Source organism: Erithacus rubecula (assembly GCF_903797595.1).
Source record: "Erithacus rubecula genome assembly, chromosome: 2".
NCBI lineage: Eukaryota > Metazoa > Chordata > Aves > Passeriformes > Muscicapidae > Erithacus > Erithacus rubecula.
This window is the reverse complement of record NC_136685.1, coordinates 67,794,844-67,813,686: the sequence shown is the minus strand read 5'-3', so window position 1 is coordinate 67,813,686 and position 18,843 is coordinate 67,794,844. Positions and strand designations below refer to the sequence as shown.

At 37.1% G+C, this 18,843-nt stretch overlaps 1 protein-coding gene across 2 annotated transcripts in view; it reads left to right on the top strand.

The window, feature by feature from the left end:
- Positions 1-9,706, top strand: part of MAP3K21 (mitogen-activated protein kinase kinase kinase 21) — a 40,787-nt gene extending 31,081 nt beyond the window's left edge. Inside the window, exons 7-11 of one of the 2 annotated variants that reach the window (XM_079299326.1) lie at positions 1,881-2,021; positions 2,543-2,693; positions 3,676-3,770; positions 5,155-5,934; positions 6,435-9,706. In XM_079299326.1, the coding sequence (XP_079155452.1) occupies positions 1,881-2,021; positions 2,543-2,693; positions 3,676-3,770; positions 5,155-5,934; positions 6,435-6,859 (1,592 nt within the window). In that variant the 3' untranslated portion in view covers positions 6,860-9,706. The remainder of the gene's footprint in view (positions 1-1,880; positions 2,022-2,542; positions 2,694-3,675; positions 3,771-5,154; positions 5,935-6,434) is intronic. The other variant, XM_079299327.1, reaches the window with a different exon arrangement.
- The last annotated feature ends 9,137 nt before the right edge of the window (positions 9,707-18,843 follow it).

The window sequence follows — 18,843 nt, the reverse complement described above, 5'->3', positions numbered from 1 at the left end:
AGAGAAGAATGCATTTATGTTTGGGAATGACATATATGCAGATAAAGCAGTTCCTACAGGATTCACTGCTTACGTTTGTGCTGTCTGATCTATTGTGCAAAGTAGATTGTCTAATTATCTGTATTCAGAGAGGAATGCCTTAAGCTTCTCTCCTTATGAAATCAGTGGAACCTGTTCCAGCTGATTGCTTATGGATGTTGGCTATCTTCTCCTCCAACCACAGTCACCTGTGAGGAAGATTACTTCAGAATGTGGCTTTGTCAGCTATGAAGGAGGAGAAGGGGAAATCAAAATGCATGAGGATTTTTTCCATACTTTTCTGTAGCAAGCCTGTAAATATTGATTTTTGACCAGCCTGACACTTTGTTTAAAGTTTGGATAGAAATGAGATCTCTCATCTCCTTTGTAACAACACCTCTGCATTATAAAATCCTTTTCATTGTTAATGTCTAAAGGGGAGCAGTGATGTCTTCTCTGGCACTTCAGTGTTTGTTTGAGCTGCAGTGGATACAGTTGGCAACATTGTGGATAATGGAGAGAGGTGGATAAACCCTCTCTTGCTTTTCATAATGAAAATTGGAGATGGAAGGAAAATTGATTGGAGTCTTTTTTCAGATGAGATGTTAGCTGACAGAGTATCTGTGTTGTCAATAGTTTCCTGTCCTCAAAATGTGGTGGTTTTTCTGATTGGTTGATTTGCTATGCTTTGTTTTTTGCAGAAAGGTAAAGAAAGGCTTTTCTTAGTAAAATGCCATAATTACGTCTAAACTATCTCATTTTATCTTTTGGTTTTTCTTGCTCTGCGAGGAAATGCTTGGAAATGAAGCAAATGTCAGGTATTGGCATGATTCTGAAAAGCTGAGTTTTCTGTGTTTGTTTTTTTAATTGCATAGCCTTGTGTAAGCTATTGCAGTGCCACTCCTTGCATGTGTGCTAAGTGCCACTGAGGATTTTTTTTTCTTTTTATATTTGAGTAGGCATTTGTATTCATAGAGCTTGAACATGCAGGACAGCACAAAGGCTCTCATTTAAAAGAGTGCATGTCTGCTTCTGAGTTTGGATCCTTAGGTTTTTACCTAAAAGCTTATCAGATATCTCAGGAGTATCTAGCTGAAACAATTTAGTTTCCACACCCATCTGCACCTGTGCAAAATAAATTCCCTTTCCCACAATAACATTTTATCTTGATTTAACTTCAAAGTGTCTTTGTTTCAAGATGACTTGCTCAAATACAGGTGATTTGAACAGGCATATATAACAACTGGTTACTTGACTGCTTCACTTTGTCTGGAGCAAGTCTAGCTTTCAAATCTACATGTTAAATTAAAAGAAAAATCTAGTTAATTTCTTATTAAAACAAATTCTGCTGAATTTGAAAGGAGTTTTGGAGGGAGAAGGAAAACCACTAAGGTACATATTCCATAGAAATGTGGTGAAAATGAGAGTGTAAGGTAGGCAGGTGTAGTGCCATGCTACAGGGTGAGCTTTGCTGGCGAGGTGTATGGTGAGAAAGGAGGAGAACCTGTGCAGTGAAGGAACAGCAGAACCATGGACATGTAAATACCCCCTCATTTATCATGCTGTTGTATCTGGCTATGTTGTTTTTCTCCTAGAAGTGTCCATCATATCTGTAAGCATGCCATCATCATACCAAGCTAATGCTTCAGTTAGTTGGTGGCATGTGAAAATCTACTCTCCCAGGCTGGGTCTTAGAAAGAGGATCCTTTAAACCCTACCATGAAAACCCATCATTAGAAGATGCTTAATGCCTTAATAGATCCAGGCTTTATGACCCAAAGATAAAAATATGAGGGAAACAGTTCTGTTTCTGAAATCAATTTGACTAAGATCTCTACTACATTCTCTTAATTTTTCCTCAGTGATTCCAAAAACAGATACACACACAGCTAATGGCCGAAGAAACAGTCTATATGTATACCAGCAAGATGTAGATATTACAAGTGAATATGAACTTCCCTGTGGGGTTATCAAAAAAGGCAAGATTTCATTATGTTTCCAAGGTGCTGGTTCTGTTTAATTTATCAGCTGAGACAGTGACAGACTAAGCATTTAATGGAGGCTAGACACTTAAAAGTATGATTTGTTTTGGTGTAGTGAGAAAGAAAATGTTAACCATGGTCACAACTGGAATATTCTGTTTCTTTTGAAACCAGTTGTCCACAGAATATATTTTATTCACTGAACTTAAGTGCTCAGTCTAATTCACTTGTCTGAATTATCTGAATATAAGGTTCTCAGTTAAAGGAAGCATGGAAAATGTGATTGCTTTGCTGCTTTATCTTGAATCTGGGTCTCTTGTCAGCTCATAAATTACTTTTCTTTCTTGCTCATCTTTTTGGATCAATGAAATTTGTGTGGTGCTTTTTGTAAAATAAAAATATCTCTTTTTTTTTTTTTTTTTTCTACTCCTGTGTTGCTGTGTCAAAATGGTTTTGCAGTGCAGAAGATATTCTGTTCTCTTTTGGGTTTAGAAATAGTATTTATGTATGTGGATTTTGTGTTTTTTAAATCCAATCTCCAGTAACTTCAGATGAGAGCAACAGAACTTGGGGAAGGAGCACAACATATCACCAAGAAGAGTTTGAAGATGTGAAGAGAAGTTTTAAAAAGAAAGGTTGTACATGGGGACCAAGTTCAGTTCAAACAAAGGATCGTGCAGATTGTAAGGACAAGTATGTCTACTACATTTTGGTATTTTTGATAATACTAAAGAATGCTTGGTAGTGACATAGGTAGTGAGTGGAAAAAGTTCTGCTATCTCTAATTACAGCAAGAACTCCTACTTTTAATTAATTTAGAAATTACATTACTGGTAAGTTGCTCCTTCACTTAGTTTTGAGAATAAAACACCTGCTTATTTTCAAGTTTTACTGATGCTTATGTATAACCCTTTATCTCAGGTTTTTTGATATTTGTAGCATACTGGGGTGCTAAGTTACCAGTGCATGCCAGACATTCATGGCCTGTCTTATCCTTCCTCACATTATTTGGAGGAATTGCAAGCATGACCCCCACTGAGTACTTTCAGTATAATTAAGTAAGACTGACTGATTTGGCATTCATACCAGCAACATCCTTTATGCTGATAAACAGAGAGTGCAAGAGTGATGAAAATCAGCTGGACAGCTTTACTTACAGATTATTTTGCAATGGCTCAAAGCTAGAGATAGTAAGAATTCTTTTCTTTATTTCTCTAGTATATACAATTATTTCAAGTGCCTTTCTTTATTGTTCTTGGTAGGGATATCCACTCAGTTACCTGTGTTAGGATTTGGTTCCAGGTGATCAGTTAGAACTGGCTTTATATTATTTTTGTTTAAAAGTAGCTATGTTTAATAGACTTCCAATATTCACATCATTTCTTTGAGACAATTAAATTATTGTCCAGGTTTTCACAAACCTGTGTTGTTCAATAGGTGGTAAAGGTCCATTTTTCATTAGCTTTCTTTTTAGGCATGAATTTTTTATCATAAAAAGAATACCTGACATTAAGATGTATTTACATTTATAATCATATGATTCAATGTTACTCCACCTTTGGAAAGGTTTCCAAGTTATGTACTGCAGGTTTATAGCTTGAAAAGAAAGTAATTTTCTCACAAAGTTTATGTGAGCATGGTATCTGTAATCTCAAAGTAACTATTGTTATTGCAGAGTAAGACCCCTTTCAGATGGCAGCAACCCTTGGTCAACTGTTTTAATGAAAAATCAGAAGGGTGTTCCCTTAGCTTCACTATTTGTGGACCAAGGTAAGAGCTATTTTTGAAAAAGTGGAAGTAGCCATATAGTAGTATTAAGATTACCTTCAATGTTATAAATTGTATTGCTTGATTTCTGTAAAGGATTACATAGGTTATTATAGAAAAAATCATGCTGCCAACCGTTTTCCTCTGCAAAAACCCCCTGTATTTACTTCATTAGCAACTAAGAAATATGCAGTCTGTGAACAGAACCATATGAGTTGCAGGCTACTCTGTATATGAGGTCTGCAGTCACCACTTTTTTGGGTTTTTTTAGAAAGAATCTAAGTCAGTAATTGTCTTGATATTTAAATGATTATTGATGACATTGTTGTGAGATCTGCATAGTTGTTGCAGAAATGCAGGTTTTTAAAAAACTCTAAGCCCTGATATATTCCCAGATATTAGTTCCCTGGTTTTTTGAGTAAGACATATTAACTAGATTTTCAAGACAGAAATGTACATTTCAAATCTTGAAGTGTTTTAGACAACATGTTAATGATTACAGGTAAAATCACAATGAAAAACATACTTGGTCCCTTTAGAATCAGGAACATAATAGCTGCATGTTGCTTTTTATGACCATTCCTATAATGGGCCATGACAATTAAATATTCATAATCATTTTAAAGTTTGCACACCCTTTTTTCTATACTGTTTATTCTCTTACCTGAGAAAATTAAGTTACCAATATCAGGAAAAAAGCCTGTGGTATAACCTGATGTCCATACCAGCAGCTAGATCTGGAGGAAGAAATATATAACTGCTCGGACACTGCTGGAAAAAGGCATTTTAATCTTCATGTATCATGGTAGGAGTATAAATCAAGGCTTCACAAATAATAATTTTATAGATTTATTAGCTCACTACTATAACCCTGCACACAAAGTAAAGATACTTGAATTTCAAATACTTCTGTGTTTATTCTCTAGCAATCAGTAGTTTACAGTAGAATAACACATACAAATCAAATAATGCCTCCTTTTTGTTTGTCGTCAGGTGTAATATGTCAAATTTGCTTTTTACTCCAGACCACCATGACCTAATGAATTAATTCAAAAAATTTCTAATAATTGGATTTTGGAACTCAACTGAATTGAAAGTATTGTAAAGAATCTTATCTGCCAGTTTGTGTATAGTAAATTACTTCTCTGTAGTCCATACACCAAAATATTTTCTGTGATATTTAAAAAGCATTGTCAAAGTGTTGCAAACACCAAGAGGTTTCTGAAACTCAAAATGTGAGTTTGAGCTGACAGCATCTAAGTGGATTGTATAGTATCCTTCAAAGTTAATACTTGTGCATTTTAAAGGAAATAATGATGTACATGTGCAGACATGCAATAGCTAAACAGTTGAATTGCAGTCCTAAGAATACTGTGATGTTTTACAGGTGCCTGTACTGATAAGAAACTTAGCCCTGAAGGTTTGGACAGTAAAAGACCAAAGCCAATTAAGTTGCCCAATCAGGCCTACATTAATCTACCTCTTTGGAAAGATGATCAGGGAGAGAACACAGTAGAACACGAGAGCTTTGAAGAAGCAACCTCTGCTAGTTCTACAAACAGTACTCCTCAAATGACACCTACTAACAGTCTGAGCAGGACACTGCACAAAAAGAAGACTGATTCAGTGCTGTATGGGTGTGCTGTCCTCCTTGCATCCGTTGCCCTGGGCTTAGATATCAGAGAGCTGAACAAATCACAGAGTCCAGATGAACTCTTGCCTAAAGATGAGAGGAAGAAGCGTGATGGAATATTTCAGCGTGCTTCAAAATTCCGCAGGAGTGCCAGCCCTACACGGCTGCAGTCCAAGAAAGAGGAAGCAAGTACTCCATCCCTAAATCCAGCTGCAGATACAGTGAATCTTCTCTCTATGCCCTCCATTTCCACAAAATGCCTACTTCAACCTGATGGTGAAGATGCTTTTGTAAGCACTGTGCTTGGTGATGGTGGTAGTTCCACTGACAACTTTTTATCTCAAACCTCTGAAAATAAGAGAGAGCAAAGGATACAGCTGGCTCCTAGTACGGTTTCAACACAATTGAAAAATCAGACTTTTAGTCTTGGTCTGAAACAAGAGTCTCAAAATGTGCCAAAAGAATCCTCCACAAAGTTGAGTATGTTGGGTCACAGACGAACCTTATCAGATGGGAACCATTTTCAGACCACAGGTAGGTAATTAAGAACTTCCATGAATCTTTAAGCTACTGATAAAAATTTAAGTGCAAAATAATGTCTTTAAATCTGGTTTACATTTAAATAGATAAGCTCATGATCCATGAGTTTTTGAAAAGAAGTTCTAAATTTCAATACTGATACTCTGGGGTGGCTTAAATGTTACATTCTTCATGATACTGTATGCATGTGTAATTCCTCATAGTAACCAGAGAATTTCATGGGACTTCATTCCAGGGTTGGTGCTTTTTCTCAACATCTCTTGCAGCAATAAAAAGTAAATTGTGATTGCCAGTTGCAGTGAGATGCAAGCACATTACTTGAGCACCACTGGTCTTGTCTTAGGAGATTCCCCACAATGTACGAACCTTTTCGTTTTCCTGGTGCAAGAAAAGTCACTAGTGTTTATGGCAACCCAGTTTTACAAATGGCCAAGAATTTGAGAATCATATTGTTTAAATTTGCCTTTTTTTTGTTTGGGCTTTCTTTCCCCTAGCTAATGGAGTTGCTTCAACCAATGATGTCTCCAGATTCCCAGTCCTGTCAGTTCCTGGAACTCTGCCCTCCCCATCTTTTCAACAGAGAAGCAATCACAGTGGTGTTTCAAATGAAAAGCAAAGTGCTGTCCATACTATCTCAAGGCCTCGACCTTCTTCTCTAAGAAGTAAAATCGATTCATGGCAGATTATTCCCCGTATGATTAAACCAAACTCTAAAGACTCTGAATGTTTAGAGGGCAATGTAGATCCAGGTGTTAATTTCTTGCCAGATAATGAGGAAAGAACTAACTGCCACATGCCCTCATTACTTGATATTGATGTGGAAGGTCAAAACAGAGACTGTACTGTGCCTTTATGCAGAATGAAGACCAAAACTTGTCGGCCATCTATATATGATCTGGAAAGAGAGTTTCTGTCGTGAGTGCCTTTCATTTTAAAAATGTTTTCTTCATGAAAGGGGAACAAATACAAAATTCCTGTCCGTCTAACACTTTGTGCTGCTGTTTTCTGATGTACTGTGACAAATAGTACCAAAATTATTAAAATGGGCAGCTAATTAAGTGTAGTAGGTGCCTTTTTTCAAATGTTCCTTGGAATCCCAGCTAGTAACTCTAAAAGCACAATGCTGCAAAATCATATTCTAGGTGAACTTTGTAAGTATATTTTGAATGATTAAAATAAAATGCCCGCCTCGGTCTGCCGTGTCACAGAAGTTTTCTTTAGGTTTCAGAGGTTTTGCTAGAAATTTAACTTTTGCACATTAAAAAGCAAATGAGATATAGAGCCAGGTTGTGTTCTGTCAAGAAGAGTTTCACCTAAAAAGTGGTGGTTTGCAGCTTGCCTCTGTGGCTTGTAGGTTCAGAGAGAGGAACAAGGGGTTTAAGGTGCAGGTACAGGAGGCTCTGTTCACTACTTATTAAGGAGGTGATTACTTGCTGGCATTTGATACTGAAATTGGTTAAGAACCAGCAGCTGAATTTGCAGTTTTTGCCCTTGGCTATTGTGTGAACTTTCTTAGTTTCTCCAGAAAGTTACACTGCTTGTATAAACATTTCAGTTTCAGCCACCATATCGATTTGAGAGGGTAAACTTCAGTATTGCGATTGGAGTAAAGGTATTTGACATACTTTGTAATGTGAAACAACATTCCTTGTAGGTAAGGATACACTGGAACGTAAATATTTGTACTCTTAACCTTTTGAAGACTACAGTGTTTGCACTGAAAGCAATATTCTTGGGTTTGAATTTTTTGTTTGTGGTGGAGGGGTTTGTCCCCTTTCTTGTTTTTTAAACTCTGCTGCACCTTGTATTGAAGAAAGTTCATAGGTTTTAAGGATAATTGGTTTTAAGTGAGCCAATGGTGCATTTCGTTGCACTTAATTTTAAAACTGCTATAATTTAATATGAAATCTTTCAGTATAATCTCTGTAGCTTTTCTTCCTAAGGTACTACTGAGTGCCTGCTTACTCACATTTAGGAATCAAAGGACAGAAACAGATGTGCTTGACTGGTTTCAGTGATAGAAAGTTTCTAGAAAATTCCAAATAGTTAATTGGGGGGGAGGAAGGAACATTTATCTTTGATAACACTGGTAGTTTAATTTTTTACAGTATCACTAAGTGAATGATTAAATAAAACCAAATGTACAGTATACTTTCCCTGATGAAAGCATTTTTAGAATTAAAGGAACATCCCTCATTTTCCAGTATTTATGAAGCCTTAATTTTGCAGATCATTCAACATTTTAATAGTTTTCTCAAATAAAATTAGATAATATTAGACTAAAGCTACTGTGTTCCCATCAGAATAGTTTTGTTAAGACCTGTGTTTAACTCTTTTCTTCTCCATTACTCTGGGGTCTGGGAGTTCAAATAGAATACGCAGCTGCTTAAAGCTTCAAAACCAAGGCATTAAAAAAGAAAGTTTCTTTTCTAGGACTGTGTGCTCTACAGTGTCCACCTTAAAGATGACATACAATTCTGCAAACAAAATCACGAAGTCTTAATCACACGGAGCAAAAAAGAAAAAATGTAACTTCCCAGCTCTCAAAGTGTGAATAGAAAAGAATTTCCTTAAAGTATTAGTTTACCAAAAGTAAAGACAAAACCACTAGTTGTCTGTAAATCTAAATGCTTCCATAGAAAATTGTTACATTTTCTTCAAACCTGTTTCTGTCACTGTATTCGTAGTTTACTGTCAACATGATTCAAGTCACATACTGTTCTGTCTTCTGTTTCAACTTTAATATAATCAGAACACTTCAATAGAGTGTCTATTCCAGTTTTAATACAAAATGTTTTCACAAAATAAAGTCATTAATCAAATTTTAAGTATAGATTAATAGCACATTTACCTTCAAGGCTTAATTAGAATTTTTGAGCATTATGTATATTTCAGTTCTTTCTTGATCAATTATCCCTGTGTAATACTGAGAGAAAAAGAGCTGATTGTATTACTGTTTCTGAAGAAAGTATCTCTATTTGGCTTTCTACAGGAAAATCTCAGGTGCTGAAGTATTTTACTTGTAAACTTCTGTTAAGTTCTGTATTTTTAAGATTTATATAATTTCAAGTGTTGAATTTTGCACCCTATATTTTGTAATCAATAGTATCAGCATAAAAAGCTCTTTGGGCTATATTGTTTTCACTTATTACCTGCTTATCTCTCTTATAGTTAAACAAAGATTTCTATTCATGTCCAATGTTCTCTTAAGTCTGGGACATATGATATGGCCAGCCCAGTGCACTCTAAGTAATTTAGGAGTTTGTATTCCATCTCTTATTCTGAGACAGTTTAGGTAAGCCATCTCAAATATTTCTCTGATGTGATGCAGTTTTTTTTTTTTTTTTAAGCTATAGTCTGTAGTGCTTTATAATTGTTTTTATAGTTTAAAATTATAGGCCAGTCTTCATTGTAATTAAAAAGAAAAAACAATTCTTTCAATCATAGTTTGTCTGTAATTCACATATCACCAGATAATTTTTCTGTAAAGATATGAAAATCTGGTATGCATTAAGTGACCTGTCTTGGTTAAAAGTATATTTATTTCAATGTAGGTTGATAGCCTGACCAAATAATAATTTATGTTGATTGTTTTAGCATAAAACTGAAGGTGCTTACACTGCGAAGATTAAGATAAACACTTGATATACTGTTTTACAAAACCTGATGATTTAAATGTTTCTATTTAAAAAATAAATGTTTTGTAGCTACTGTATTGCAAAGTGACCTGGATTTTCTTGAAAAATATATTTTTATGTTTTCTTAACATGTACAGAGGAGTTTTTTGGTGAATAACCATGAGTTATAGACTATGACCAGACTGTTCTTGGAAAATTATAATGTAATTGTTACTCTAAGATTAAGAATCCAGTACAGAAACATGAACGGTCCTGTAATGTCTTGCACTTGATGTGGGCAGAAACATTTGGCATAAGCTTGTTTTCTTCTTTGATGTGACCATAATATTCTTTTGATGCTTTTTCTAATGTTGGCTGCACGTCTTAGAAGAGATAGAGTAGTGGATATAAATAAACTCAGCATCTGATTCAGCATCAAGAATGCAGGTAAGTAATAACAGCCTTCTGTTGTGGTGCTTTTGTTGGGAGGGTCCATTTGTTCTTTGGGGAATTTGGTACTTCGAGTTTTTTTGTTAGGTTTGTGGAGTTTTTTTAGGCTAATGAAGCCAGTGTTTTCCTTAAAATATTTTTAAAACCTTTGATGAACTTCACTCTTCCTTGATCATGTCATGGATACAATAGCCCATTTTTCAGTTAGGAAGTGGAAGTACCCATTTGCACAGTGACAACAGGCAAGATGCAATGACATTCAAACAGAAATATATTGAATTGTATATTGAATTTATAAGGTTGTAAGACCAATCTTATAAAGACATGCCTGCACTCAGCACTCAGCTTGTAGTGAGACTGGCTACATAACAAATATTCATGTGGCCTGTGAGTGTCAGTATGGAGCCCAGATTGTAAGCCAAGCTGCAGAGGCAGTTTATTTTACACACAGTTATAATGGTAATAGAAAGATCTGCGTACAATGTGAGGTAATGGGAAAAATCAGTGTCACCAGTCACCTTCCTTTTTAATGTAACTACTCAGGTCACTATGGTGTATGCACTATGAGGAGCTAAGGAAGCTAATTGTTACCTAATACATATTTGATGCAGTTGGTGGTGCATAAGATTTCAGTATTAGGTATTCTAAATTAGGTCCAGAGTCCTTGCAAGGGTGTAGTGGAATTCTTCCTGAACAAACCAAATTTGAGTCAATTATCCTAATGCTAAGAGAAATCCAACGTGCTTGATACAGGTAGCCTGATAAAATAGTTTCTTTTATCATAAGTGCTTTTTCATCTAGTAAGTTGCAGAATGGAATACAGAGCTATGCAGGTAGAATGGTTTTACATTTTAAAATGAAGAATCACAGGGTCGTTTAGGTTGGAAAAGATCTCTGGAGATGAAACAGTCTAAGCCCCTCTGATGGAGCAGGCTGCTCAAGACCATGTCCGTTGGAGGTCTGGGTATCTCCACAGATGGAGACTCCACAGCTCTGGGCAATCTGTTCCAGTGTTTGCCCATCCTCACTGTAAAAACATTTGCTCACACTCAGATCGAACTTCCTGTTAATTGAGGGGGTGTTTGGGTTGTGTTTTTTCTTGTTGATTGATTGTTTTTCTTGTTGGTTGTTTTCTTTTTTTTTTTTTTTTTTTTTTGTGTCCATTGCCTCTCATCTTGTTGCTGGACACTGCTGACAAGAGCCTGCCTCTCTCTTTATCCCCTGTTATCAGGTATTTATAAACAATGTAATAAAACCCTCTTGGACTCTTCTCCAGACCCAGCTCTCTCAGCCTTTCCACAGATGCAAGTCCTTTGCCATTCTGTGGTGCTGCTGTGGATTCATTTTACTAAATCCATGTCTTTCTTGTGCTGTGAGGCCCAGAACTGGACCTAGCACTCCCGATGTAACCTCACCAGTGCTGAGTAGGATGACCTCCATCAATCTACTGACATCATAACTAATGCAGAGAACTGTTGGCTGTCTTTGCTGTATGGATACATGGCTGACTTCTGTTCAGCTTGTTGTCCATCAGGACTCTCAGGTCATTTTTTGCGAAGCCAGTTCCCAGATGGTTGGTCCCCGGTGTCTATTGGTGTGTGGGCTTGTTCCTCCCCACATACATTTCTACTTCATGAGATTCCTCTAAGCCCACCTTTCCAGCCTGTCCTGGTTTTTCTGAATGGCAACACAACTATCTGGTGCATCAGCCACTCCTGCTATTTTGGATTGTCTGTAAACTTGCTGAGAATACACCCTGTCCCAACATCCAGGTTGGTAGTGGAGATGTTAAACCATATCAGCTCTTGTATCAACCCCTGGGGTACTCCACCAGTGACATTTAAGCAAGTTATAATTAAAACCATCTCATATTTTGTTCACACAACCTAAAAAAATTTTCCTAGGTGATTTTGGGAATTGCAATTCTTCAATTGGATTTTTGGGTTTATTTTTTTAAATCTTGCTGTTTCAAAAATAAAGACATAATGACTGTTCTCAGATCTAGGCCTTAGTGAACTGCTTCAGTAGTTGAGATTTGGCATCTTGATGGCCTGAGTTTAGTGCTGCTTGATGTAACAGCTTAAATCTGTTCAAAATATTTGCAATTTGCTTTAGAAGCAAAGTCATCAATTCACCCCAGGTGACCAAACTAGTCAAACTTCAGTCAGGTGTCACATTTGATGTTACTTCTTTGAGCAGTCATTAATAAGAAGTCTCATGCTCTGCAACACTGCTAAATTGACTTCTAAAAAATATTTGTTGTGCATCTGAGAACATCAGTCTTTGCTCCCACCACATAAAGTATGCAGTTCAGAGCCTGACAACTTGAATCTCTTAGAGCTGCTGAAGACATTGATGAGTACTCTGACCTCTGAAGGGGAGATGGAGAAGCAGAACACTGAAAGTGCTTCTCCAAAGAAAGGTGCTCAGGGCAGCCATTCTTACTGTAGCTGCTGAATTCTTCCTATGCCAGAAAATTTGCACATGTGCTGTTGTCTTCCTGCCAACTTCAGATACACATAGATAAGATCTTTGGTGTAGCAGTAGTCACCAGGAACAGTCTAGTCATCTGAGGGCTTGCCAGTCCTTATGAAAACAGGTGGAAGTCTGCAAATTTGGGGTAGAGGAGAAAATAAACAATAGGACTGTTCATTCTGCTCACTGTTTGCAAATCACTTGCATAATTCAAAAGTTTCTAAAGTCTGCTTTATGGCAGGGAGAATTAGGCAATAATATTTTACAAAGCCTTTTTACACGGCTGCCTTCCAGACCAAAAGCGACATCTGTGCCTTGTGCTAGATTCCACTTACTCTGCCTGGTAAATACTGTTAGTGTTTGGGAGGATGCAAAATTTTATTTCCAAGCCTGACAGAGATAGTTGTCCTAAGAAATAAGTGAATCAAATATCAGGTGTATCTGCCAGCAGTCTAGGTAAGGGAAAGATACATACCAGACATATATTGTCCAGTCACTTAAGTTGTATTGAGCACATGGCTCCTGGGAGTGCTGGAGAGTCTCTTGCAGGCTACTTCCAGAGGCAGAGCATTCACCCAAGGGGAATTCTCTTCTGTTCCAGAACTGGCCTTCATATGATCATATGCCTTTTTAACTCTGTTGTTAGGGATGTGTGTGTCTCCTTCAGTACATGTGCCACCTGGAATGTTTAAGGCAGAAGTAACAGCAATTCTACTGCTCTTCTATCACACTTTCATCAAAATATTTCCTTTTCTCACTGTAGAACCCTGGAAATTATTGACATTGGTGGCTCCACTCTTGATAATCAAAATTCTCATCACCAAGACCCTGATTTCTTCTTATTTGGTATGCAGCTACTTGATGGCTGGCTTCAGGGCTAAGATACCAACATCCTAGTTTACCCACAAGAAATACTTGTTGGACAGAGACTTGTGGGCAAGGGAATAGCCTTGTCTTATTTATTTATTGTACCTCAACTTTAACCCACCAAAAGCATATCTTTTACATTCCTTTTCAGGTTTGGGTGGTTTTTTACTGTGGTGTTTCTTTGGTCAGGTAAATTCTATTGGTTTATAGAAACAGGGTATTTAGGAGAAAACCTGTAGTCTCATCATCTATAGCTGGAAGATGCCAAGAACAAATGCTCTCTAAAGCATGTTAAGAGTTCCATAGTATGGAGTCATCAAGGTTGATCACTTTACCAAGTTAGGGGAACTCTACAGAATGAATATGTATATTCTTTTAGGCCTGCAGAGGTACCATGAGGTTCTATTTCCATAGCTGTACAGTATATTTAGAAGAAAAGTGTGCCTATCACCAATTTGTATTTTTTAAACAGGGTTCTGAATCCCTTAGAGAAGATCAGGGGCACTAATAGTGTTTGCATATTATGTGCTTGTAGATACTAAAAGCAAAGAGAGATACTGTCAGTGCTGTAAATATGCTCCTAGAACAGTTTTTCTCCCTTTACTTTAAAACCTTTTAACACTTTGAGGGTTTGCAAGGAAAAAGAATGGCCTTCTTCTAGCTGTGTGTCAGACAAGTAGAGGGGGTCTGGCTTATATGTGCTCCAACAAATATTGCTGGAGGTAATTCTGTGATAGAAGTATGGTATTAATATACATACAGTAAGTACTTTTCAAAAAGAGATAATTATCCCAGCTTTTGCATACAATGTTTGTAGGACTTGTTTTGAAAATTATTAATTTTTGTGGTGAATTTTTTTGAATACCTGTGGAAGTCAGAAAATAATGAGATTGGGTTACAGTTGATAAGAAGCCTAAGTAAAGAATTTTTGTCTTTATTTCATCCTTTTCTATGAAGTCCAGTGTAAGTTTATCTTTCTGTTAACACTGGAAAATCCCAGAGATCTTGTAGTCCCCAAAAACCTTCATGTGAAATTATGTACTTTAAAATAGCAGTTCAGGCTGACCATGTGAAGCAGTGAGTAATGGTACTACAAGCATCTAAATTCTTGTAATGCAAGCCAGTTAGCTTTTTCTCACTGGAAGGAAAGTCAAGGGATCAAAACTGAAGTGTTCATTCAGCATAGTGTAAGAGATGACAGCAGGTTAGGTGACACCAAGTTGAGTGTGAGTGTTGATCACTGGAGGGTAGGAAGAGTCTAGAGCAATCTGGACAGGCTGGACAAATGGGCCAAGGCCAATTGTATGAAGTTCCACAACACCAGGTGCTGGGTCCTGCCCTTGAATCACATTTCTCTCACACTGAATTTGTTTGAAGTCATACCTTTGATCCAAAGTTTCTAACTTATTTTTCCCATTTGTTTCTCAGCCTATATTCAAGTCCTTCAGGTATTGAAATCTAGTTTTGTCAGTTTGGAGAGGGGAGATTGAGGAGTGTCCCCTTTTCAGATAAGTTCACAGAATTCCTTCAAAACCTGTAGTTCTTGTATTTTGGACTACTGAGCAAGCATATGAATCTCTGATAAGTAAAGCAACATTTCCATATTTAATAATTTCCCTGTATATAATAAGCCTTGGCTTTTATGATTGGTATTCTGGTCATGACACTTCTTATAAATTATACTAATTTACTTATAATCTTGCTCAGAACTTTTGGTTCTTCCTCATCTTTACTGTGGTCTTATACAACCATGTAAGGCTAGTGTAATTGACTCTTCTCTCTCATTGCTTTATTGTTACCATACTTATAAGTAAATGCATATGTCCTCATTTTAGGACAACGTCCAGGTTGCCTTATTATTTTCCTATGCACCTTTCCAACTGCCCCATTCAAACCTTATAGAAAAATCATCCTCACTAGGGTAAGAAATCAATTTGCTGCATTGAATCTTTTCTAAGAGCTTGTCTAGGTAGGCTTGTCCTCAGAGGTGTCCAATATCAAAGAGTTAAAAACACTCTATCTAAGTGTTATCACTTCAGTGACCTCTCCCATGCCATTTTCAACAATAATTAACAGTGCTGTTTCAAGGAAGATCTTTAAAAGAGTGCCCATTGTGATTTCATTGAATAATTGCAGCCAGTTTAGTTCACGTTTGAGGTTGTAAAAGTCAAGTACTTCAGGAGTTCTGCAAATTGTTTAGAAGGCTGGTTCGGTGTAAGCTTCTGAAAACATATGCATGTGTTTGAGTGAAGTAAATACTGTCTTTTTATTTTGTGATATATTTTAGTATTTTTGAAATGCAACATTGAAGAGCAACTTCTAAAATGGCTTTACTTTTCTGCAATTTTCAGTGAAATGAGTTCAGCAGGAAAGTTTTAGCTGCAGGCAGTACAAACTGGAGATCACACCCTGGTTCCAGGGTAAGTTTGGCTTTTGATCTTGGACAAGTCACTGTTCATTTTGCTTACACTGTAGTGCTGGTCTGTAAGGTGAGCACAAGGACTTCATACTTTTTTGTGAAGCATTTTCAAAGTTGTGATCAAAGGCACTACGTTTCATTGGTAAACAACAGCTGCAGCAGTAAATGCCTTGACTTCACACACAAAGGGGAGCTCTAACTCAGCCTGGGAACTGAATACACCACAGCTGTATATACTTTTCCTTCACAGCACAGGTTTCTCACAAGTTAAAGTTTAACTTTGGTAAGGAACAATTCCAGTCACAACTGGTTGCAATGATTTAGCCAGTAACTGCCACATTAGGGAAATGATTACACAAAGTTTAGTGTTTGTTTTTGGTTGGGTTAGTTGGGTTTTTTCCAAGATTCTCATGATTGGTCAAAGCTAGTACAGCTTAGGATTGATTTCCTGGTTCACACAACAAATTTTGTCTCATTGTTCGCTCCCACCCTAAATTCATTAGGATACTAGGTATTTTCCTTTGTCTGAATGAAAGGATCCTATTTCAATCACTGCTGATTAATACTTCTCTTATAAAGCTGCATTAATTGGTTGCTCCCCATTTATGAGTGGGTAGCAGATGAGCAAATACACCCTGAAGAGTAATGATGTTACAGCTTATTGCCTCAAATGTCAGGATAAGTTTGTCTTTTCCACTGAAGCATTATCTCTTGGAACAGCTCCATCTTTACCTTGGAGAAGGGATTTAGTAAATTAATGTGAAGCATAAGGATGAGGGAGGAGAAGTGTTACTCCATCATCTCGAACTGGGCTATACTGATATAAGTACTTGCAGTGAGCTGGAAGAGCGAGCTTTGAATGTGTCTCTGGAGGCTCCCTCGGTGGTGCAGAAAGCCTTGGCTCATAGCTGAGCTGCGGAAATCGAATGCCTGAAGCTGTACTGTAAATCTCATCTCCCTATAGCACAGATCCTGCAGTAGTACACTGCAGAGGGAGGGACAGTCTGCTACTGCCAGCATTCACCACCACAGTATCTCTGTGCTTTAAGGGTATGAATGTGAGATAAGTCAATAAGCTTGGAAGAATGTATGGTTTAAAGCCTCCAGCTTCAAATTCCAGAGGTGAGCAGTTGATGGAAGAACAACACGGTAGCGCCGTGCCAAGTTTCGGTTCTTTAAACAAGCCGAAATGCAGTTCTCTGCCCTTAAAGCTAACCACCTACAGGAGCTGAGATGTTGTCTACAAAGTCTCTCCTGATTAATAGTCACCCTTTTATTTACCTTTACTTTTTTTGATCATGCATCTTCTGTGTTACTGTGGCTGTGTAACCTGCTGCTGTGTTTGTACATAAATGGCGGGGCAGTCACAGCCAGTCCCTTCTGTCTAATTGATACACTGTTTGTATTTAGAAGCAGAGTAAGTTAGGACTTTTCAATGATACTTTTTCACAAAGGACTGTCAAAGCCAAAATTTTTTTCAAAGTGTGTTTGATAGCCAGTTTACCCTTGGTTCATCTCTGATATCCCAACAATTTCCCATCACTGAGAAATTATTAGCCTCTTTATAAAGGAAGGGAGTATTAAAGGTACACCTTGTGTTTACCCGAGTTTCATGTATCTTCTTGGATTTTTTACATTTAAAGTGATTTTCCTATTTTTGGAGTATTTTGAAATCCAGGTTCATCATACAAAAGCTTGAAAAAGACAGATGGCAAAAGCTCTGAGTCTTTTCATCCAGAACAGTGTCATTCCAAAGAGGAATCTACTTCAAGAGAACATGCTAAGGTTAGAATGCTGAAAAACAATTTCTTAACCTCACCCTTTTCTTAAGGATAGAAACAAGCATCCAAATCATGGCCAGACTTCAACATACTTTTAATTCTGTAGTGGTTATGGGAAAAGATACTTCTTTTTGCTCTAAATTACTTTAGAGAGTTGATAGCTGAATGATTTTATTGCAGGGTACAACCAATTACATTTCAGCAATAACTGCTGTTGTTCCTCTGTGCCCTCAGCCTTGTATTTGTGGTAGGATTTTAAACAATGTTATAAATGCCTTTGGAAGGAGTCCTGGAAGCCTGAGATTTTCTGTATTTTATGATATTTCAGTTGCTTATTCCTGTATGCTAGATATGCTCATTTTGATGGATGAGGATGCTGGTTTTCTTAAGATGTACTGTAATCAACTTTCAGATGTAATTTGAATCATGTGATGAGTGGTTGAGAAATAGTAAGTGAAAAGTGATATTTGCAAAGCCACTCACTTAAAACCAGCTACTAATAGAGATGAAGTTTGCCCACTGGTACTTCATGCAATAGATTAACTTGCTGGGAGATTAAAGAGGAAATTAGGATGAATCTACTCTACTTGGTGAACCTTGGAGACTGTCCAAATTCTGACAACTGCAGTTGCTGGGATGTGGAAATGTTGGGGTTTTGCTGTGGGACAGAAAAAAACCAGTCATCTTTTGGTACCCAAGGCAGCAAATAGAAGTAATTTCTGCCTCCCCCCCCCCCCATATTGATAGTGAATATAGCAACAGAATTTACTTTCTATTCAAATATAAGTATTCAAGACCTGTTTGCCCCTGCTGATTAGAGGAAAAATTGAACTTAAACCCATTCATTTGTCAAAGCCAGCTAGACTCCTTACTCCTCCAGTAATCATGGAATGAGCCCAATGCCAAATTCCTCTGTGGCTCACAGTGATGAAGTTAGGAATGGCAACATCAGCTGAGGAGAAAAGTTGTCTTTGCACTTGGAAAAGTAAGAACTGTAGAACACTGAATCTTATGCTCCAGTTAATTATCTGGAGCATTGAACTCTCAGGTAGAAATGCTGACAAGAAAGTAATCTATTAAAAATTGCATGCAATGATGTAGCAAAACAAAAAGGAGATAAAGAAAATCAGTGTTCTTTCACCCAGCATGATTATTAGGCACAATGATGTGTATGCAGCAATCCATCAGAATTATTAACTCACATTTGCAAGTGGCATAATTAAGGAGGATAGAATTCCCCTGCAAACATAGGAGCACTCATTAACTGAATTCTTTTTTTTCATTTGTCATTTAA